The sequence below is a fragment of the Desmodus rotundus genome, chromosome X (assembly GCF_022682495.2).
Source record: "Desmodus rotundus isolate HL8 chromosome X, HLdesRot8A.1, whole genome shotgun sequence".
Classification (NCBI taxonomy): domain Eukaryota; kingdom Metazoa; phylum Chordata; class Mammalia; order Chiroptera; family Phyllostomidae; genus Desmodus; species Desmodus rotundus.
Genome location: NC_071400.1, coordinates 1,845,934 through 1,870,996, shown reverse-complemented (window position 1 = coordinate 1,870,996; position 25,063 = coordinate 1,845,934). Strand labels below are relative to the sequence as shown.

Below are 25,063 nucleotides of genomic sequence, written 5' to 3'. Positions count from 1 at the left end.
ACACGTTTAACCAGGGCTCATGGTAGTTGTAACTTGAGTCGATTCAGTTTTGTTATCTTTGTTATGTTTTGTTGGCTGCCTTAAAAATGTAGGTTAAGATTCTCAGAAAACAATCAACAAGCTTATGGAAAATGTAAATGATATATTAAGGCCATGTAAATTAATCTTTTAAAATACAGTGTACCAAGAGTAGAGTAGAAATAGAAGAATCATTTAAAATGTGTTTCAATTTTATTTGAAAGTATGAAAGGTTAAATTTCACCAAGTCTTAACAACAGTGATAGTTAGCAAAGAAAAAATTTTAAAACTGAGCAAACCATGATTTCTTTCATTTAATGTTGTAGGGCTTTTCTAGTTACATTGAAAAATTATCAATGATTTTTTTTTTAATTTCAGAAATTCAACTAAGAGTCATTAAATTATGGGGTAAAAATTCCAATGATGATCATCTAAATTTAAAAGCTGATGAATCCAAAATAAAAGTTAATGGAATTTGTGCCTGAACAGCAAAAACACATAGAAAACATAAAATACAAACAATAACATTGCCATCCTATGACACTAAATGAGGTGTTTTGGGCTATGTAAGCATGTTAAGTAAACATGCTTTCCCTGCTTTAACTTTTATGTATCACATGTGAGTGCAGACTTAAAGCAACTTTGAATTAAAAAAAACCCAAAACCTTTATTCTATACTTTCTTCTGTAGTACTTGGTTGCTATATTTTTATGCAATTTTTGAGGAAGATGTTTCATGTACAACAAACTAATGCCAGCTTAGTTCAACATAATATACAAACTGTAAAGTCTGTCAAGGTGAGGCCTCTCTGGAATTTGCTAAAGGGCTGCAAAGTTCAGCAGGGCAGAAGAAAGCATTCCGCACAAAGAGTGCTCAAGCATTCTGCAACATACAGTGCTCGTAGTGTAACTGGAGTGCAACTTATCTACACACACGAAATAGAAGCAGGTGACGTAAACAAAAGCACCAGTTCTTTAAATTATACTTGATCACGTAGACGAGCAAGTCTCTGTGATAGTTCATCCTGAAGAAATAAAACTTTAAAAGTCAGAAGGCTGGGACATATATAAATCACTAATATTTTAAATAGCTCATACTTTAAATGAGATTAAATTAGTCTCAAAAATTTACACAAAAACCAACACTAAGAATTTACTTTTTTAAACATTTCAGAATAAATGGAGAACTAAATAAAGCACAAGCTATGAAAGGGGGCAAATTCAATCTCTAAATGACATGTGCGTGCAACACAGACTGAAAGTGAAGGGTTGGAAACAAATATTCCAAGCAAATGGACAGGACAAAAAATCCCCTGGCATAGCAATATTCATATCGGACAAAATAGACTTCAAAACAAGGGCCATAAAAAGAGACCCAGAAGGTCACTTCATAATACTCAAGGGAACAATCCATCAAGAAGACATAAACATTGTAAATATATATGCACCCAACACAGGAGCACCCAAATACATAAAGAAAATCTTGGAGGACTTCAAGAAAGATACTGATAGCAACACAATTATAGTAGGGGATTTTAACACCCCACTGTCAAAGATGGACAGGTCTTCTAAACAAAATACCAACAAAGATATTGTGGCATTGAACAACGCCCTAGATGAAATGGTCTTAACTGATATATATAGAGCCTTTCATCCCAAAGAAGCAAAATACACATTCTTTTCAAATGCACATGGAACATTTTCAAAGATACACCACATGATAGGACACAAAACAAACCTCAACAAGTTCAAGAAAACTGAAATCATATCAAGCATTTTCTCTGACCACAAGGGACCGAAAGTAGAAATCAACCGCAAGGAAAAAACAAAAAAACACTCAAACTCACAAAGACTGAATAGCATGCTATTAATCAACGAATAGATCAAGAATGAGATCAAGGAAGAAATCCAAAAGTTTCTGGAAACAAACGAAAATAAACTCACAACAACCCAAAACTTATGGGACACAGCAAAGTCAGTCCTGAGAGGGAAGTTCATAGCAATACAGGCCTACCTTAAGAAGATAGAAACATTTCAAACAAACAACCTAACCCTACACCTACAAGAACTCGAGGAACAACAACAAAGACAGCCCAGAGCAAGTAGAAGGAAGGAAATAACCAAGATCAGAGCAGAATTAATGATATAGAGACTAGAGGCACAATTCTAAGATCAATAAATCCAGGAGCTGGTTCGTTGAAAACATAAACAAAAGCGACAAGCCTTTAAGCCTACTCATCAAGAAAAAAAGAGAGAGGACTCAAATGAACACAGTGAGAAATGAAAGAGGAGAGATTACAACTGTTACCACAGAAATACAAAGGATTATAAGAAATTACTATGAAGAACTATATCCCAAGCAATTTGAAAACCTAAGTGAAATGGACACATTTCTAGAAAAATATAATCTTCCAAAACTGAATGAAGAAGCAGCAAGCCTGAACACACCAATAACAGCTGACGAAATTGAAGCAGTAGTCAAAAAACTCCCAACACACAAAAGCCCTGGACCGGACGGTTTCACAAGAGAATTTTACAAAGCATTTAAGGATGAGCTAACCTCTATCTTTCACACACTATTCCAGAAACTCCAAGAAGACAGAGGCTCCCAAACTCTTTTTATGAGGCCAGCATCATCCTCATCCCAAAACCAGGTAAAGACACGACAAAGAAAGAAAACTTCAGGCCAATATTGCTGATCAACACAGATGCTAAAATCCTCAACAAAATATTAGCAAACCGCATCCAGCAATACATCAAAAAGATCATACACCATGATCAAGTGGGATTCATCCCAGGGATGCAAGGATGGTACAATATTCGCAAATCAGTAAACGTAATACATCACCATAAAGAAAAGCAAACACAAAATACATACAATCATATCAATAGATGCAAAAAAAGCATTTGATAAGGTACAGCACCCCTCTATGATTAAAACAATCAGCAAAGTGGGAATAGAGGGAGCATTCCTCAACCTAATAAAGGCCACATATGAGAGACCTACAGCCCACATCATACTCAATGGGCAAAAACTAAAATCTTTCCCACTAAGATCAGGAACAAGACAAGGTTGTCCACTTTCACCCCTTCTATTCAACATAATCTGAAGTCCTAGCCACAGCAATCACACAAGAAAAGGAAATAAAAGACATCCAAATTGTCTTTTTGGAAAGAAAAGAGGAAACAAAACTGTCATTGTTTGCAGATGACATGGTAAGTGTACACAGAAAATCCTACAGACTCCACCAAAAAACTACTCAACCTAATAAATGAATTTGGCAAAACAGCTGGATACAAAGTCAATTCTCACAAATCAAAGGCATTTTTGTATACCAACAATGAAACATCAGAAGCAGAAATCAGGAAAAAAAAAAATCCCATTTGATATAGCAACAAGAAAAATAAAATTCCTAGGAATAAACCTAACTAAGGAGGTAAAAGACCTGTACTGAGTAAATTACACAAAATTGAAGAAAGAAATTAAGGACGACACAAACAAATGGAAACTACACCATGTTCATGGATTGGAAGAATTAACATCATCAAAATGACCATACTACCCAAAGCAATTTATAGATTCATTGCAATACCTATTAAAGTACCAATGACATATTTCACAAAATTATATGGAACTATAAATGGCCCCATATAGCTGCAGCAATTTTGAGAAAGAAGAACAAAGTAGGAGGGATCACAATACCTGATATCAAACTGTATTACAAGGCCACTGTAATCAAAACAGCCCAGTACTGGCGTAAGAACAAACACATGGACCAATGAACAGAACACAGAGCCCAGAAATAAACCCGAGTCTCTATGGTCAATTAATATTTTGACAAAGGGAGCATCAGCATAAAATGGAGCAAAAACAGCATCTTCAACAAATGGTGTTGGGAGAGCTGGACAGATACATGCAAAAAAATGAAACTTGATCACCATACACAAAAATAAATTCAAGGTGGATAAAAATGTTAAGTCATGACACCATAAAAGTCCTTCAGGAGAACACAGGCAGGAAAAACTCAGATATTCCACGCAGCTATATTTTCACTGATATGTCCCCTTGAGCAAGGGACATAAAGGAAAGAATAAACAAATGGGACCTCATCAAAATAAAAAGCTTCTGCACAGCTAGAGAAAACAGCATTAAAATGAAAAGAGAACCAACTATATGGGAAAGCGTATTTGCCAATGATACCTCAGACAATGGATTGACCTCCAAAATATATAAAGAACTCACACGACTCCACTCTAAGAAGACAAGCAAGCCAATTAAAAAATGGGCAAAGGACTTGAACAGACACTTCTCCAAGGAGGACATACAGAGGGTCCAGAGACATATGAAAAGATGCTCAATATCGCTAGCCATCAGAGATGCAAATTAAAGCCACAATGATACCACTTCACACCAGTCAGAATGGCCATCATAAACAAAGCAACATACAAGTGTTACAGAGGTTGTGGAGAAAAGGGAACCCTAGTGCACTGTTGGGGGGGATGCAGACTGGTGCAGCCACTGTGGAAAACAGTATGGAATTTCCTGAGAAAACTAAAAATGGAACTGCCTTTTGATCTGGCAATTCCACTGCTAGGATGACACCCTAAGAACCCTGAAACACCAATTCAAAAGAACTTATGCACCCCAATGTTCATAGCAGCACAATTTACAATAGCCAAGTGCTGGAAGCAACCTAAGTGCCCATCAGTAAATGAATGGATCAAAAAAGTATGGTACATTTATACTATTGAATACTATGCAGCAGAAAGAAAGAAGGAGCTCCTACCCTTCGCGACAGCATGGATGGAACTGGAGAGCATTATGCTAAGTGAAATAAGCCAGGCGGTGAAAGACAAATACCATATGATCTCACCTTTAACTGGAACCTAATCAACAAAACAAACAAGCAAGCAAAATATAACCAAAGACATTGAAATTAAGAACAAACTGACAATAACCAGAGGGGAGAGGGGAGGTAAAAATGGGGAGAAAAGGGTGAGGGGTTTACAGGAACAACTATAAAGGACACACAGACAAAAACAAGGGGGGTGTGGAAACAGGGGAGGGAGGTGGGGATGGCTGGGGTGCTGGGGAGGGGTGGGGGGAAAATGCAGAAAACTGTACTTGAACAACAATAAAATTCAAAAGTATTTAATAAAAATAAATAAATGATTTTGATTAAAAAATTAAAAGAAAGAAATATACATGCAAATAGCAAATGTCCATCATTGAAGAGTAAAGACTAATCACAGTTTGTTAATTTATGATGATGTCATATTATAGTAGAAAATACTCTTTATAAAAAAAATGGTGTATATATATTTACTTATATATAAATATAAATATATACACAATATATACTTAATTCAGACATCAGGTTCATAGCAATCAAGATAAAATCTGTCTACCTGTTCCGTGGAAGCAACACTGGTGCCAACAGATCCCGTCTGACCCTGTGGTAGTTCCATGTTGAGATCAAGGCTACAATTTTTAAATGATTAGCATAAACAAATGTTAATATAGGTAGTTTCCTCCTTATGCAATTATAAAGGCAATAAAATAGGCTTATTTCAAATTTGAATATTCTACCTAGCATTTTACCTTAATTTAAATAAAACTGGTTAAATGTTATAAACAGAAAAGCTAATAAAAGACAGAAAATGATCTGATCATCTGAACAAAAGAGCAAAATAAAAATCATACAATGTATTCAATTTATTGGTGGTTACTATATGAGTCGTACTATAAAGGAAAATTAATATGCCAAAAAAGACAGAACGGGTTACTCAGGATCCGTATCTAACATTTGAGCTACTTCAAGTTCAGTGAGTGTAGCTCCTAAGTTACCCTTAGCAGGAATCATTACTTGCATCCACCCATACATCTGAAGTTTAGAAAAATTAAGTTCACTTGCCCAAGATCCACCCTAGTGAGAAAAAGGATTTGAACCCAGGGTTTACTGCCTCCAGGGCCTGTCATCTTCATCTACATCGCACTACTCCTCTAGGACAGAAAGTAACCTCTTCACCTGTACACTAGTGCGTGTCAACTTCAGTTGGAAAACACCACAGAGAATACAATACCTTTAATAGTCGTTAGGAGAGTCTATACACAGACTGTTATAGAAAAGTTAAAGATATGCTATACTAAAATTTTGTTGAGGGAATCACAAACTCAAACAGAATTCATTCAGAAACATTTTTAAGGATGGTCATCAGTATCTCTATATCAGTGCTTCTATCAGTTTCTACAACTCTAGTCATCATCCATTATTGACATACCCAATTTCTCTCGATTTTGGCTCCCAACCATCTCCCTGCTCTCAGAAAATGTGGCAATGTCTGCATGCGTGTTTGACTGTCACGGCTGGTAGGGCTGCTACTGGTATCTTATCAGTAGAGGACAGAGATGTGGCTAAACTTCCTACAGTGCATAGGACAGCCCCCAGGATTACCCAGCACAAAATGTCATCAGTGTCAAGGCTGATAAATCCTGCTCTAAATCTTCTCAAAAAGTTATCTACTGAACTTGATTTCCGCTGAGGGTCAGCAAAGCTGTAATGTGGCAATATTTATTCTATGAGACCTCCTTTGCTGTACTTTCAAGCCCAATCTTCTTTGTTTTTAAAGACTTACTTTATTTATTTGTAGAGAGGGGAAAAGAGGGAGAAAGAGAGGGAGAGAAACATCAATGTGTGGTTGCCTCTCGAGTGCTCCCCACTGGGGACCTTGGCCCGCAACCCAGGCATGTGCCCTGACTGGGAATCAATCCAGCAACTCTTTGGTTAGCAGGCCAGCACTCAATCCACTGAACCACACCAGCCACAGCTCAAGCCCAATCTTCTTACTTAGTCTTCAGTGGGAACAGAAACAAGTCCTTAGCTCCACATTACTAAAATGGAGTCTTCTGAAACCAAGATGGAGCCTTGGTCTCTGAAATACTTAGTAAAAATCACCTTTCTTGATATCTTCCCTATTGGTATGTGGGCTACATCAGGATACTAACAAGGAAAAACAATGTACAATCTAACCGTTAGCCCTGTTCTCAAATATTGCAAACTGGACTTATTAACCTGTGTTTTAATTCACTATTGACATATTAGTTATCTAAACAGCTGATAAACTTAACTGTTCATTCTAATCAGGGATTAGCTTAGACACTAGAATAATATTCATCAACGCTATTTTCTAGGTGTCTCCAATTCTTCTCTTTCCAGGACAAAAGGATAGAGTACATAAACCCTATTCCAATCTATTACTTTACCTTCCAGGATAAAGCATAAAACTTTAGTATCAACCGAGTTTTAATCTCTATTTTTGAAAAAATGTATTTTTATTATTTACCTACAATGGTCTTTCGAACTAAACGATACACTAGAGGTACTGATATAACATGACCTCTGCAGCACTGTTATTATCATGGTCAAGTCATTCCCATCCAACATGAAGGCTCTGAAATAAACAGCCCATTACCAGATACCCCATTTCTAATAGTGCCACAAAGGGTGTCAATTATTTTCTTAAAATATATGTATTTGACCATCTTCAATAATGCAACACTGCCATCTTTTAAAACCCTTAGACATTTTGCACAGGTCATTCAGTTCGCAGGACTCAAACTGGGCTTAATGTTTAGTGGCCTGATCGTAGCAGAATTCTTTTCAAAGATCCGTTTTATAAAAAGAATACAGCCCTGAGTGGTGTGGCTCAGTAGATTAAGTGCCAGCCTGAGAACCAAAGGGTGATAAATATTCTTATCCACATTACATCATTTTAGGACCTCCAGATATTAAATCAAGATTATCTAAAAACACTGAATAAATTCTTACCCAGCTTCATCTGCCATTTCTTGAAGCAGCATATCCACTTGGTTCTAGAATAACAATATGAGAAGGTGTATGTTAATGACAATTGCTTTTGGGGTGGTTTCTGTTTGTGATATTGCTTTAAAAGGAGGGATATGGTCTATGATTTTTAAAAGAAAACTTTTTTAAAAAGTATTTTTTACCACCAGAGGGAGCCGAATTATTTCAGAAAGATTTATTTCTGAGTAATGTTAAATAAAATCCTTAAACTATGAGGTTATGTTAAACATATTAACCGGGATATTCACATATAATTTGAAATCTGGATAAGGTGGCTCTCTTTGACAAAGCTAACCAATTTAGAAACCTCTTTTCTAACCTACTTTGCTTGTATTTAAAGTATAATAGATTTGAATTTTATATTAATCAGAACTGTTCTGCTAGTTGATACTAATCTGATATTAAGGATTAATCTTTAAAAATATTTAGAGATGAATAAAATAGAAGTATTTTGAGATATTTATTCACTATAGTACAAGAGTTCTCAGGAAATAGAGTCTGATTAATCAAAACAAGTGTTGTTTTTAAGTTAGTTGTTAAAAATATTTTGGATACACTGGTAGGAGTTCTCAAACTGGTGGCCCAGATGTTGTCCCAGCTCTACCATTAACAAGGTGTATGGTTTGAAGCAACTCACTAATCCTGCTGTTTGGCCTTAAGTGAAGTTTCTCTTTCATTCACTTTAAAATATTTCCAAAGCCTTAAGTGAAGTTTCTCTTTCATTCACTTTAAAATATTTCCAAAAATGTAGGAAAAGTTCAGAAAATAACAGATTGAATACTATGTACATTTACATTTTTGTCTTTATATCTAAAATAGCATTATTTGTGTTTTAAAAATGTACTTAATAGAATACTATGCATACTGTTATGCAACTTGCCTTTCTTATTCAATCTTGTAAGATCTAATTATGTTGAGATCTAGTTCATTCATGTTCACTCCTGTACAATACCGTATAGAAATACCCTCAATTTTATTTATCCATTTCTAGACATTTAGACTTTCCCCATAATTTGTCCTGATTATAGACAAGGGTGTGATAAACATTGTCACGTATAAGTATCTTTGTACACACATAGGGATTTCTTTGTATATAAATTTAGAAGTAGAAGTACTAGGTTACAAGTCACATGCATTTTCACATACTCTGATTTATTCAACAAATATTCAGAATCTACTTTATGCCAGGTATCATTTTAAGTGCTAGGAATGTATCAATGAACACAAATGGTAAAAACTCCTGCCTTCTTTAAGGTTACATTCTACTGTGTGCTTGTGAAGGGGGGCACAAATAAAATTTTTAAAAAATTATATGGTATATTAGAAAGTGACAAGCACTATGAAGAAAAATAAAGCAGGGATGTAGGGAGTACAGGGAATGGTGGGTGTGCCGTTGCTGTACTTTTCGGACGGATGATCAGGAAGACCGCACTGAGAAAATGACATTTGATCAAAGAACTGAAGGGGGTGGGGAGGAGGCAATGAGGATACCTGCTGGATGGAGGAAGAACATTCAGGCAAAGGAAACTGCAAGAGGAACAGCTTTGAGGCAGAAATGTACTTGGTGTGCTTGAGGAATAACCAGCAGACCAAGTGCCTGAGTAGAGTGCTAAACAGTGACAGGATATAAGGTCAGAGAAGCAGGAAGAGGCTGATCCCATGCAGGGGTGTCCAACCTGTGGCCCAGGATGGCTATGAATGCAGCCCAACATGAAATCCTAAATTTACTTAAAATCTTGTTTTTCGCTCATCAGTTTTCATTAGTGTTTGTGTACTTAATGTGTGGCCCAAGACAACTCTTCTTCTTTCAGTGGCCCAGAGATGCCAAAGGTTTGGACACCCCTGCAACATAGGACATTACAGGCCGCTGTAAAGAATTTGACTTTTATTCTGAGGGAGGTGTGGAGTCACCAGAGGATTCTGAGGAGAAAACTGGCATGATCTGACATGTTTAACAGGACCACTCTGGCTGCTATGCTAAAAACACACGGTAGATATTACCAAATTGATTTTCCACAGTGGATATGCCTATTTAAATTCTAACTGCTCATTAGCAGGGTATGAAAATTTGGGCAACCAAGTGTGTTCAACCAGATCCCTCACCATTTCTGTTGAAAGTTTTGGTTGAATTTGTATGAAAAAATGTTTTGTATATATTTGACTATCTCCAGCACCTAGCACAAACACCTGAACAGAAGGTGTTCAGCAAATGTGTGAATGAACTTCAAGATTTGTCAGAACTATAAGGCATTTACATACCATTGGACCCAACCCCTACATTTTACAGCTAAATATACTTAGGCCCAGGGTAATAAATATCTTAAGGCCCCGAAGTTAATAAGTGGTAGAGTGGCGATTAGGAGTCCCAGTGTACTGACTTCAAGTCATTTTTCCAATTCACTTGTGTTTCCTAAATTTGACTGATCTACCTGTTGATCACCTGGAGATCACCTCGGAGCCTGAATAAGAATCAGCAACTTCAAGATACTCTTTCTCAGACTCAGTACATAAAAATCACCTGGAAATCTTGTTAAAATGATTCTGATTCAAAATGTCTATGGATGGGGTCTGAATTTCTGCATTCCTAATGAGCCTCCAGATGATATTGATGTTCTTGATTCCTGACCACATTTTGCAGATCAAGGCTCCAGAGAAGGTATACAAGCAATGGCTAAATACGCAGGGTCTGTCACAAATTACGCCTGTTTTATTACAAAATCACAAGCACGTAGCTCTATAATATAACAATATCACACTCAAGCACACCATATGACATTTTAGGTGAAATGTTCAAATTAAAACTGAATTATTACACCAAACTATGAATTATTACACCCATATTATTACCCTACCAAGCCGGTGTTACTTCTCCCAGACCCTGTATATGTTCGCTGTAAGATACACACATGAATGTTTTCTTTCTTTACTCTAAAATCTAAATCTAAGCTTGTTATCTTATCATTCACCTTTTTGTGAAAAGAGTCATCTTCATTAAAATATTGATGGACAGTTGCTAAATTTCTTCCTAACCTATGCTGTAAAGTGCGTTTTCTCCATATGAACAACCAAAGGAGTAGCAGCCAGTTCTTTGTTCATTGGATTAACCATGTGACAGGTACCGGAATCAAAGAGAAGAGTGACAGTGAGAGAACTCCTCTATGGGAATATTTAAATTTCACAAAACTTTGTTTCTGGATCATGTCACATGCAAACTATTTTCAAATTTTAATTTTCTCCGAGCATATCTTTAAGTTGCAGGTTTAGAAAAACATACTAATTTTCTGGAAAATAATTGATCTTTTTATTTACTATTTGTTCATCTGTGACTTGTGAATAAATAACACAACCTAAAGAGTAGGGAGGAAGCAGAAAAATATTTGCAATGAGATGAAATTAGCTGAGGATTAAGACAATACCTAGTACCCACTGGCCTCAGGGAACCTCTAGTGCAATACTTTCAACAGGAAGGAACACTGGCACCCAGGCAGAACCAAGTTCCGAACTCTCTCGACATGGGACCTGGGATAATTCTTAGAACTTCAAAATAAAATAGGGAACATGGCATCTTCCAACATGCCCTCAGGAATCCAGGGGCAGATTTATAACTTCATACTTGCATTTTGGGATACACCATGTTTACTTCACATTCTAGAGGTGATTTTGGCTCAAAAAAGCCATCATTATATTTTGAAGTTGAGTGATTTGAGAAAGTTATTCTAAGCAAAGAAACGATCCTTACTTGTGGTGTTGTTAGGGTTGTAGTGCTACTCATTGTGTCTTCCATTTGCTGTGTTTGGACATCCAGCGTTTCGAACTGGTGTTCAAATTTGTCCATCAGGGCAGAAATCTGTAAAAAGAAATATGATCATGAGAAAAAGTTCCATGAAAAAGATTATATCTGAATATCAAATAATTTTGTTACCTTCTCAAGGTTCATACTCCTCAATGTAGCATCCATAGACTTAACCACGCCAGCCATGGACTTGGTTACCTATTGGAAGTATACAAAAAAGACTGAGTAAGCTATAAAAGTAATCTTAAAATTTAGGCAGTCTCGTAAATATATGAGTATTACTTATAGATCAACTTATAAAATTTGTCTACCCTTCCCTTACCAGTATGTATTCCTGGTCTTTGACTCCATTGGAAGACAACTGCTAGGCCTTAGTTTAAAAGCCACTGCCAGGATCATTTTCCTCACCAAGTACTCTATGTCTTAAAGGCCTTTGCTACCACCCTACATAGCACCCTGCAATGGATTCAGATTTCTGACAAGTCCTAATATTCTCATTAACTGAAATCAAGAGTTCCTTTATAGATACTAAGCCTTACCTTGCCCATTGTTACTGCACTTTGAACTCTGGCTGCCACCGCATCCACCCTAGCACTCATTCTCAAGAAATTAATTGCCTGGTTCTTCTGGCGGATTGCATTTTCAGCATGTATCCTTGCGACTTCTGTATTGCCTTTCTGAATGGCCTGTTTCAAATGGCACAAAAGTAAATAGTGGTGAAGACAGAGTAAAACTAAGTATCGGCAAAAGAACAAAAGATATTTTAAAAAAGAGGAAAACAACCTAAAAGTAACCTACTTTAATAATATTTGAGAGCATTTTAAGGTATAAAATGATAATTTATAACTCTTTAATTTTAAAATTTCTCATATCCCTATCACTGAGACATTACCACTGTTAACCTTTAGTTTAGTGTATAGTATTCCAAGTATATACACCCATTTATTACCATATAAGTTTATTACAAAGTAAATGCATAAAACATACTGTTTTTTCACCTAATTTAAAAAACACATCTTTTTAAGTCAGATATATCACTACATCATTTTCAAAGGCTGGTAGTATGAAAGTGCCACTAAACATGGCTTTCTTCGTGGCTAGCCAAACACTACAGAGAGTACATAAAATGATTTTACATATTTACACAAACAAGCATCTTCACTTTAATTATGTCTTTATTTAAATGTATTACTTGAAATAGATATAACTAACATAGATCCATGCTTTCCTGCTATGATAGCTTTGGCCAGGGCAAAAGTTAAAAGTTAATTTAGAAGAAAATATTAAATAGGTCAGATGTATCTCCAAAAAAAGCAAAACAGAGAAGGTATAGAAGTGACAGAAATTTGGCCCTGGCTGGTGTGGATCAGTGGATTGAGTGCTGGCCTGCGAACCAAAAGGTCACTGGTTCAATCCCCAGTCACATGCCTGGGTTGTGGGCCAGGTCCCTAGTAGGGGGTGCGTAAGAAGCAACCACACATTGATGTTTCTCTCCCTTTCTACCTCCCTCCTCCTCAATATAAAAATAAATAAATAAAATCTTAAAAAGACAGAAATTTGAGAATGTGTATCCTTTCATGGAAGATTAAAGATCCTTTAATGCTGGGAATTAGTAATAACAAAAAGAAGCCATTATTAACTATGACAGGTAATAATTTATTTAAATATATATTTGGTTTAGAATGCTAAAGCCAGTAATCCTTCTTCAATGTAAAATAAAGTGAAACATCTACTCTTCTATGATTAATTGTGCTCATGAGTTTAAAAGAAGATAAAAATATTAAATATAACATACCTTTTTAATCTTGGCCTTTTCAGCCTTTTCTTCTTTATCGCATTTCTTGGCATTCCTATTAAGCTCTTTGGCAGCAAACTTCAAGTTAAATAGGTGTTCTGGAAATATATGTTAAGGCTATTCAAAAAAGTCATTTCCCAATTTAACTACTGAAAACAAGTTGTTAAATTTATAAAACTTACCAGATAAGATTCTGCTACTTAAGCAACTATTCACAAAGTATTTGAGAAAACAGAAAAAAATGTTTATCTATTACACATTTGGTTTTTAATTTTAAAATCTCATTCAATTAGTAAGAAAATATTTATTAAAAAGAGCTACTTCATAGTAGAGAAACCTCATAGACAACACTTTACATGGGATAATATCAGCAGTAGTAAGACATTTCAACATCATGTACCTTCTAAAATGTTGAACTGCGAAGGGTACAGCATCACTTCTATGGTGTTATTGCCAAAAACAAAAGCTCTGTCTACTTAAGACAAAACGTCAGACATCCAGAACTAAGACATGCTTTATGACATAACTGACCAGTGTACTCTTCTAAAGTTCATGAAAAGCGAAAGACTGAAGAACTGGCACAGAGTGGAAAAGAGTAAGGAGACAGGCTGGCGGAATGCAATGTGGGGTCCTGCATTAGAACGTGGAACAGAAAAGGGACATCAGTGGAATAAGTGGTGAAATCCAACAGCTGTAGTATAGTTAATGATATTGTAGTGATGTTGATTTCCTTTTATTGATAATTATACCATGGTTTTATAAGATGTTAACAATAGAAGCTTGGTAAAGAGAATAACTCTGTACTATTTTTGCAAGTTTATGTCTATAAACATTTAAGATTAAAATTTATTTTAAAAATATTTTTATATTCTTCTTTAAGCTGTTACAGTTGTTCCCACTTTTATAAAAAAGGATTTTATTTATTTATTTTTAGACAGAGGGGAAGGGTGGAAGGAAGAGAGAGAGGGAGAGAAACATCAATGTGTGGTTGCCTCTCACGTGCCCCCTACCTGGCCCACAACCCAGGCACATGCCCAGACTGGAAATCGAACTGGTGATCCTTTGATTTGCAGGCTGGCACTCAATTCACTGAGCAACAGCAGCCAGGGCTGTTCCCACTTTTTTCCTCTTCCCCTCCCTCACCCAGCCCTAAGCCAATCCCCACATTGTTGTCTGTGTCCATGGGTTGTGCATAAACATTCTTTGGTAAATGAAGGAACATTAAAATTTAAATAAGATAAAATAACAATGGGAAGAAAAAGTGCCCTGTTCAGTAGACCCCAATGAGCAAAACCATAAATATTTCATCTCCATGAAATGAAAACAAACATGAAGTGTATGCACGTGAATATGACAAAGCAAGTGGTTTGTGTCATGATTAAATCACTAGTTAGAACGATTCTATGTGCTTTCTGCCCTTAGAAAATGGTAAAATCTACTTACTCTTTAACCTTGATTCTATACTTCTTCAGGACATCTATAAAAGAGACAGGGGGTTCATTTAAGGTACACTTACAGCAAAGAAAGGACTGACTTTTGTATTGATTTTATCACTATCAGAAAACAAGAATTGATAGTTTTATTTATGAAAGCTAAGTCATAAATTAAACTACCTTGTTCATCTCTCAACAGCTTCATGGTTCTAATTTAACACCTTATTTGTGGATAATAAGAGGGATAACTTTGCTACCCTGAGTATTTGTCATCAATGACAGATACGCCTAGAATTGTTAAGAAAATAAGTATATATGTATGAATTTCTCGGTAATTTTAATGCAAAATATACTTTACATTTATAAGTAACACCAATTTCAGCTAGATGAAAGTTATATGTCCTCTTATAAATAGGGGTTTTTAACCTAAGCACTATTGATATTTTGGGCCAGATAATAGTTTGCTGTAGGGCTGTCCTGTGAATTCCAGGAGGCTTATGAGCATCCCTGGCTTTTAGCCTCACAGGGGTGTCTAACCCGCAGCCTGCAGACCGCATGCGCCTCAGGATGGCTATGAATGCAGCCCAACACAAAATCATAAACTTATTTAAGACCTTTTTTTTGCTCATCAGTTTTGTTAGTATTTGTGTATTTAATGTGTGGTACAAGACAACTCTTCTTCCAGTGTGGCCCACAGATGCGAAAATGTTGGACACCCCTAGGCTTTACACTGTCCCATTTTAGTTTTCCCATTTTGACTTGATCTTGAAATCTCATCACAAACCAGCAATATAACAATTACCAATAAAGCTCTTAAAAATTACAGAGTTGTGGACCCAACCTCTATAATGTTCAGTTTCACAGATCTAGCATGGGTCTCAGAAACCTGTAGTTTTTGAAAGGTCACGAGGTGATTTTCATGAATCAGTTTAGAAAATACTGATTTAGTATCCTCTTCCACAGGAGTAGTTGAAATATTGCAATGTTTCTCTTGCTATCATAAGCAACATAAGAGATCATGGAGATCTCTTATGATCTTATGATAAGAGATTTCTACTTGACTCTCATGATACATGAGGGGGTACCCAAAAAACCCAGAATTTATTTATAAAAAAATTATGTATTCATTCTTACATGTTTAAACTTCAGTCACCTTCAAATTACTCTCCATTTGATGCAATATACCTACTGAGACGTTTTTTTCCACTGCTCAAGACAGGTTTTGAACTTGTGAATTTTGATATAAACTTTTAGTGCTTCTGCCTTTCTTTTTTGTTTGTTTCACCTCTTCTACATCAGCAAAATGTTTCCCTTTGAGGACTTTTTTCATCTGGGGGGAAACAAAAAATGTCACTCAGGGCGAGATCAGGAGAATAGAGGGGGTGGGGCACAGGGGTCATGCCATTTTTGGTCAAAAACTGCCAGACACTCAGCATGGTGTGGGCAGGTGCGCTCATAAATCACCCATCATGAAGTGGGCAACTGAGTTGAAAGAGTCTTCAAAAAATTTCACTAAAGCTGAACACAACCTCTCACAACAATGCCAGCTGGTACACTGATACAGATGGGTTCCTAGAGCACTAGCTAGCTGGGGAAGCATGTAGTATAAGAGGCCTGCCCACCAGATGATAATTCCTGTTTTTCGGGGTCCCCTCATCTATCTATCTATACACACACACACACAGCCTTATGAATAGGTGTATGTTGAAATGCTTCTGTTGCTCCTTCTTCTGTTACTGTCTCCCTTCCTATCTGTTTATTTCCATGATCAGTTATCAATAATTCCAAAATTCAAAAAGTTCTGAAAACCGAAAGTTATACATAATATTTAGTAGCAAAACATGACCTGACTAGGGAAATTTGATGATAAAACCTCATCTCAACTAACAAATTATAGATAGGCTTTAATTTATCACACATTTCAGTGTAGAAATATTGTCTATGATTATGTGATGATTCCTGAAGCCACCAAGGTATAATGAAAAAAAATATATGGCATGTGTGCCTTACTGTCATTCTAAAATTTAACAAAGTATAACTTCTGATTTGAATATTAAAACGAATGGCAACTCAAATGGAAGCCTGTTTCCCTGTGTATGGCAATTTTCTCAATTACCCATTGCATAGAATGGTGATTGTTTAAAATGTTCACACCTTAAAAGTATAAAATTACCCAAGAATGAGGAATAAGACTACTTTTAAATGTTCCTTTCTAGAAAAGAGCTCCATGTAAACAGTTACTTTCTTGCACAAATATTTATATGTTTCTGTCAGGAATATTTTCTCTTTCAAAACATATGGGGCTTAGTAAATAGTCTAAACCTTTATACTCTTGAATACTTATAAATTTTAAAGGAATTTACATAATTTAAAATGAAATTGACTTTTAGTTGCCAGAAGGGATATTTTAACTATGAAAAATACTTCATACAATGCAATAATAATTAGTGAAATAAAGCATGAGAACATTGATTATATCATAATTACTAGCAGTTCTGAAAATTACAGCCCTATTATTATACTTGTCACAATAAATTCAGAGTAACAATTCGGTTCCATGAAAGTAGAAAATGCATGTGCGTGTATATTCATTCTCATTCCCTCTGTCCCTCTTCCTTTCTCTCCCTTCCTCCCTCCCTCCGTCTCTGTAGCCAAGTTCTTTTCAATTAAAGAAATGCTAAGTGTCATGAGATGTACAGTAAGGGAATGTGGGTTTTGACCAGTTCCTATTTTGAGTTATACAATAGTTCTATGGTCAGAAATGAATAAGGAGATGAATTCCGTGACTTCAACCTTACAAAAGTATATGGCAGAGAGACAATATTACCAACCAGTTTTAGTACAGTTTAAGTAGAAGTACAATCCCATGAATACACAGAAGAGGACTACATATCTTAAGACTATCACCACTGTCAGACATATTCATGTGTCTACATAGCCCAGACAACTTGTAATGCCCGTGGTTTTCTGATAACAAATCTTTTGCCCTGGGCCAGAAATCACAACATCCCTGAGTCTAAAACATTGCCTCTCACTCTTGGATAGTTTTTACATATAGGGCATGAGATTCTTAAATTCAGGTGTCTGCTATTCAAATTATCACTGTGTGTGTACTACTACAAGTGAATATCCTCTACATTGAGGTGGGTGAATTGATGGCTGATGTGGAAAATAATGGAATCAATTCAACTACTAAATTGAGTTATGAACCAGACTTGATATACTGTGTAATATTTTAGATATTTTAGTTGGCTATAAATCCCCGGGGTATTTTCGTATTTGGAAAAATAACACTGGCAGAATCATCTCCTTCGCTGACTAATATAAATTCAACCTGGCAAAGTGGTTGCTATTAAGACACCATTTGTTTTGCTTTGTCCATAGAAAAGACAATGGCTGAAATACTTTATTATTAATGGACTAAAAGTTTAGAAAAACCAGTCATATTTATTAATATGTATAGAAAGATACACAAGGCCTAAACTAGGTGCTGAATTATCCCAGGCTCCAGCACCCTGTGTATCAGAGTGATGTTGGCCTCCGGCAGTGAGCTCTCTTCATACACAGTTCCTTTGCCTAGTGTACCCTTCTTTTGCCCCTCCCTCCCACCCTCCTCTTAACCCCTGTGAGGTTTACCACATACCACCACGCTTGCTCTTTGGCTAACAGGCTAACATAAACAATAATGCTGACTCTGAGAAACTGGTCTCAAACACCTCCATTAGTGGCAACAGGTTTCCCTCTTCCTGTCAAAACCCACGCAAAAAGCAAAAAATTCACTCACTGGTCCTTGGTATTGATAAGGATATAAAAAGAAATCCAATAAACCATCTGAACATTTTGATTATTTCAAATTTCCAGAAAGTCTTAATTCCTCACCTTCCAATTCTACAAAATTAAAATTTAAAATATTTACATCAAAGTGTACCTTTTAATAAGAAACTATCTATGATCCAGATTTGTCTTCATGAGAATCTAAGCTAGGCTTTCCCTAAACTGATTGTGGAGATTCATGGTTTTCCACACTTATAAAGCAAAAACTCAAGGGGAATGTCAATACGCTGAAAGAGTAGCTCTATACATACCCTGGACTCCATCAAACACAACTGAATTGCCCGGTAAGTTGTGGCGTCTGTGCAAAAGTGAACACACAGACTTTTGATCCTGGGCCAGATCCTTTCAGGGGTGTCTAACCCGCGGTGGACGGGCCACATGCAACCCAGGGTGGCTGTCAATGTGGCCTAACACAAAATCGGAAATTTAGTTAAAACATGATGAGTTTTTTTGTGATGATGTGTCGCAATGTATTTAATGTGTGGCCCAAGACAACTCTTCTTCCAGTGTGGCCCAGAGATGCCAAAAGGTTGGACACCCCTGCTACTGTATGTTATAGGCTCTGTGCCTTTCTAGCTTTAATTTCCTCTTCTATAAAATGAGGATACTACCACCTATATTACAGTGTTGAGAGTTTGAAATAATATATACAAAACCCCCAGCAGAGAGTTTGGCACATAGTATATGATCAATAAATCATCGTTATCACCTGATGACTTTGCTAACTCACCTATCTTAATTGGGCAATGTGGTTAGTAAGAAACTAAAAAGTCCCACTTGTCTCTTTAAAACATTCTGTGTGTATAAGGAGACTAAATGATAATAGAGAAAATATAATAAAGATTAAATTAAAAAGAAATATTCTATTTGGTTTCATTTACTTGCAATCACACTACTGAGAGGCAAAGGATGGAAACTAGCTATGTCCTAATAGGTTATTGCTTTAAATTTTTAAATAAGTAAGAATCATTCATTATGTTTATAGAAAGAAGCCTTGCTTTAAGATTTCAATCTGTTTCCTCAAAAAAATTGTTTACTAGAAGAAATTCATAGTAGAAATCTCAGGTCCTGCCTGCCTCCCTGAAGTGGGTGGAGCAACACCAAGGGAAAGGAAGTTATTGAAACACAGCAGGGCACAGAGTTCTGGATTCCAAGTGCCAAACGAAAGATTATGCAATCCTTTCAGCATACGGAAGCAGAAGATGAAAAAAGAACAGTAGGTAAGAGGAAGGAAATAAAAATGTTCCAGTAGGACCTGCCTGCCCCAGAATAAAGCAGTGGTAGCTATACCACAGATTGTTTATGTATACAAGGGGGGACCCCCCAAAAAACTGGAATTGTCTTCTGGAGGGTGGGCCCCTTGCAGTCCAAGCTTCCCCCACTGAGTGAGTGTTCTAGGAACCCATCTGTATCTGTGTACCAGCTGGTGTTGTTGTGGGAGACTGCATTCAGTTTCAGGGATTTTTTTTTGTTTTGAAGACTCTTTCAACTCATTTGCTCATTTCACAATGTAATTTACAAGCGCACCTGCCCACACCACGCTGAGTGCTAGCAATTTTTGACCAAAAAAACAACAGGACCCCCACGCCCCACCCGCCCTATTCAGCTGCTGATCTCCCTCCACATGACTTTTTCTGTTTCCCCCAATGAAAAAAAAAGTCCCAAAGGGAAACGTTTTGCCTATGTGGTAGAGGGGAAACAAAAAAAAGCCAGAAGCACTAAAAGGCATCAAAATCAGTGGGAAAAACGTCTCAATAGGTGTACTGCATCAGATGGAGAGTACTGTGAAGGTGACTACAGTTTCAACATGTAAGAATAAATATAAGAATAAATGTTTTCTAAATAAATTCCTGGGGTTTTCTGGGGTCCCCCTCATACATTTGATGAGAAGTGCTATTATGCATCCAACTTTCCCCTTTTGCAAATACCGGCATGGTGATCATTCCTGTGTGTTTCTGGCAGATAGAGGTGGAGATCACAAACATAGGGAGATCGTCAGAATTAAAAGGAACCCTAGAAATCACTTAACTTTCCTCATTTTACAGATGTGGAATCTGAAGCCTAGAGATGGATAATTGAGGAGTAATTGCAGAATTGGTACTCAAATAGCATTAAATGATGAACCATAAGTGACCCTTACTTGCAGTAGTTTTTGTAAGACACAACATTCTACTAGCTAGCCACTCCATGAATTATGTAACTACTGTCAGGTAAAATATAAAATGTTATTAATATCTTGGTCAAACAAATCACAATACACTTGTGAACATGAGCAAAGCCTCAGAGACTTTGCTATGTCATTAGTTCTGCTTTAGGATAGAAAGCCATTCTTAATGGCGAACAGACATTTTTAAGGTAGCTAGCAATCTTTGCCTGAAACACAGTCAGTCCCACCTGCCTGGGAGATTACAAAAGGAGATAATGATACCAGTCCAGTTCACACCCTGTTCTATACTCTCAGAACACATGCAGTACCTATTATCTACTTCACTACTTCTTGACCCTTTTCCAGGTTGGAATCTCTGTCCCTCAGAGAAAAAGATGCCAACTATGGGTATCTTCCCCAGGAAACAGGCACATACTAACAAAATTTTGCATAAAACTTCAAGGAGTTTAATAAATCCACAGATGGGATCAAGAATTGCTGTTCTACTATTCATCTAAGTTAGTATGTGCGATGTCACATTGCTATTCACTCCCACTCAAGAGTGTTCTGGCTCAGTTATATCGAAAGTTGCTCAGAGTTGGAAATGGGTCTTATAACCCTCTGTATCAACGGCCTGGGTACATTGCTCAGCCCACAGAAGAGACTCAATATATGTTAATTAATTCCTAACAGAAGGTCTTTACCCACTTTGTGTCCACCAGTGACCAAGGGCTCTGCAAGGAAATGAGGATTCAAAGACTAAATAAGGACCCCATCCCCCAGAAATTCAGTCTAATGGAAGTGATAAATAAGTACACCATTACAAAAGTGAAAGAAGGCTAAAATGGACGGGAAGATGTGAGAAAAAGAGCACAGAGTAGGACTGGTAGGAACTGGTGCTCTCAAGAGTTCCAGTTTGTTGGGGATGGTGGATTAAATTAGAAAAACACGGAAAGTTTCCTGGAAATGAAGCATGCTTGATCCAACAAAACAACAAAAGGCCAGAAGAGGGGTAAAAACAGAGAAGCACCAAAGGGGGACATGGAGTATGAGAGTAGGAAAGTATCCCTTAACTATTCCTCTTCAATTGTTTAATTCTTATAGTTAATCAAACATTACTCCTGAAACACACTGTATTAATACTGCACACATATTGCTATTGATGCTATACTTGTAAAGCACCTATATGAACAGGTTACAACAAATAAATTTGGTCATTTCACAGAGTTCTTTAAAGTGAGATTTGATCTAATCCACCATGACAAATTCAGTGTGCTTTAACTGTCCAAACACAGAAGTCACAGTTACCATGCTAATTGAATTGTTAGTACATTTAATCTTCTTATATATGGTCACAATGAGATGGTTGCATTATATGTAGGTATGTAATAAATGTAGTTAAATTTAAGTTACTTAATTATGGAAGGCAGATCTGAGTCAGTATGTCATTCTACTCCTCTATACTCTAAGGAAAAGGTCTGGAATGTACAAGAGGAAACCAAGAGAAGTAATCATTAATAGATGATATGAGCCAAGTTAAACCTCCTTACTTCTTTTGACAGACTGAAGTAGTTAATAGTTCATTTTTAAGATATTAAACTATTGATAACAGTACCATTAGTTTCAAATATAGTCAGGCATACATACTTTTCAGTGAAAAAATTAGTAACCAAGTACCTTGTTATTGGAAACTGCATAGGGCACGCTTAGGTAGAGGAAAATTAATTTGCATTATTAGAATAGAAAAAAGCAATTTTAGAGCTATTACCTTGAATTGTTTGAAAAGTTTGGGGAAAGAGATAGCAATTAGTACTTTATTTCTTAATTCTTAACAGCATGTTCAAAACTTTATGATTTATATGCCCTTCCATTTCATTTTATCTTCATAGCAGCTTTGTAAGGTTGGCAGGTCAGTCAGTATGTTTACAGATGAGTAAACTTTGCCTGCAGAGGCTATATGACTCACCCTAACTCATGTTTCTTAACAGGTAAAATCTAGGGAGTAGAGGAAATGAGCAAAAAGGAAAAAGGACTCATGGACATGGATAACCGTGTGGTATTTGCTGGGGGAAGGGAACATAAGGGGGCTAAATGGTAGTGGAAAAAATACAGTGAAGATTAAAAAATAAATAAATAAACTATAGCAAAATGCTAAAAAACAAATTGATATTCTGAGTCAATCTAGTGGTCATTCCTTTATGACACTTCTTTTAAAAAATTACCTAACACATCTATACGTTCATAAATTATAGCCTTGAAGCTGCTGTGAAAACGGGCCTTTTAGTCATCTATTTTGTTAATAAAACGAGCTATTTTTGCACCTCACATTTTATTCTTGGTTTATGTGTTATCAATATTTCCAGTACGGCTTATATAATTTAATCCTCTCATCAAAAGTCTTTCCACATTTCAGACTCACACACTAATGAAGGCAAAGAGCTTTAAAATGAGCTGTCAAACGAACACTATTACTCACATTTTGTCATTCTGGCAAGTTTTATTCAATGGCAAGATACCAAGTTCCTCTATTTTCTATAATGCCAAATCCTGGGAAAAGGAGGAATCACAGCGACATGGAAAACCTGTGATGGTATTTCAGTGGTGAAAAGCTTTCATCCTCCTTGAATTCAGAAGGGTTTCACACAGCTTGGTTCCTAACCCCATTTTCATTGCTTAAATAGGAGCACAGGTGCAACTGATGAATTTTTATAGCCTTAGGTAACTACCTGAGTTTCTTCATGTGCTACAACAACTGACAATATTAACACAGAAACACTCAACTTACTTTGGAGGGCCGACATTAAGCATTTTACCTTATTACCAGTCACCTCCATTCAGAAAAAAAAAGAAGTCCCACAGAAGCTATCGCATTCAAAACCTATACACCTCAGCACCAAACCTCTGGCAAAGTCCCGCCGCCTCTGGTTTCGCACCATCCCCAGGGATATATTGCTAAGAAATAAATAAAATCGCTTAAAGGTCGGGAGACAGTAGCCCTGTACGTGCGAGGATCCACGCTCAAGGATCCAGGCTCAAAAATCTCCGCAAACCAGTCCCCGCGACTCGGACTCTTCCCAAAGCAGTGACAAGTCCCGATTCTAGGATGGCGGCGGCTACCCGAAAACAATTACAAACAAAACAAGGTGCCAGTGCTTTCCTATAGGCATCAGTGCCCTCACCCCTCCACAACTAGACTTAAAAGATCACCCCCGCCGAGTTCTTCCCACGGCCCCAGCCCCTCCCTGCCTTTCCCCACGCCCTTCCCTAAGCCCCAGCAGCAGCTTTTCCGATGGGAAAGGATACTCTCCATATTCGACTGGTCTTACGACTCTTCTTGGGAGACGTCAGAGCCGGCGGCAGCACGGGTTTAACGGGAGGGCGCTCCGAGTTCGGTCCTCGTCCCGACCCGGGGGTGGCGCGGCACCTAGGCTCGCGATCCCACTTCCTGTTTCTACGCCAGGCCAGCTGGGGGGCGGAGCCGTCTGCGCCCCAGAGGCGGAGCTGGGGCGAGGCCAAGATGGCCGCAGCCCGCAGAGACGGTTGGGGTGGGCTGCAGTCGCGGGGGGGGCGTGAGGATTCCAGGGCCCGAGGTTACGCCCCGCCCACTCATGTATCCTGGTCCAACCTAGAGCTCGGCGGTTATCCCCCGTTAGTCTAACCGAGTCTTCTTAATCCGCCATCCCACCGCTGCCCTCAGCTCTCATCCAATCTCTGGCCCCTCAGTTCTGTTCCCAGAGATTAAATCTTACGGATGAAGGAAAAAGGTATAGGGCTTTTAAGTACTTTTTTTAAAAAAACAGTTGTAATCGTATGAAATAAGGACCTAAGGGTAAACGGGTTTGGCAGTTTTCCATTGCGATGTTAATTCAGTTGAAGTTGTACAAAGAATCACGATCCCTAAACTTTTTCGCTGGAAGGTGAGGACACGAAAGTAAATCTAGTTATAAGAGGTAAAATCGCTGTGAGATACATATGCATAATTAATCGGTTATTATTATTGTTTGCAATAGTGGTGTAAAATACGAAAATTACTACTAAATCTCTAAAAAAAATTACTAATCTTTCTTTAAAAAATTACTACTAAATTTCTCTCCCTCTCTATCGTGGGAGGTGAATCGAAATACTCAGTAGCGGTTGGTATTTTATATATGACATTAAAATAACCTAAGATAACTTAATA

The 25,063-nt window shown here is 37.1% G+C and overlaps 1 protein-coding gene across 1 annotated transcript; it reads right to left on the bottom strand.

Annotated features, from left to right (window-relative positions):
* Positions 1-212: 212 nt before the first annotated feature.
* Positions 213-24,337, bottom strand: LOC112317952 (charged multivesicular body protein 1B2). Its single transcript, XM_024574992.3, has 8 exons — positions 24,187-24,337; positions 13,471-13,568; positions 12,215-12,361; positions 11,805-11,873; positions 11,622-11,729; positions 7,847-7,890; positions 5,427-5,499; positions 213-1,042 (listed from the first exon to the last, which is right to left on the bottom strand). The coding sequence occupies exons 1-8, from the start codon at positions 24,191-24,193 to the stop codon at positions 998-1,000; spliced, it is 591 nt and encodes a 196-aa protein (XP_024430760.2). The 5' UTR covers positions 24,194-24,337; the 3' UTR covers positions 213-997.
* Between the last annotated feature and the right edge of the window lie 726 nt (positions 24,338-25,063).

What these genes read in the sequence shown, in the direction of transcription:
- LOC112317952 (XM_024574992.3), bottom strand. An exon ending in GGAGTATGAACCTTGAGAAG is followed by an intron (nt 11,730 to 11,804) that starts GTAACAAAATTA and finishes TTCTTTTTACAG; the next exon opens with ATTTCTGCCCTGATGGACAA. An exon ending in GAAATGGCAGATGAAGCTGG is followed by an intron (nt 5,500 to 7,846) that starts GTAAGAATTTAT and finishes TAAAAATTGTAG; the next exon opens with CCTTGATCTCAACATGGAAC.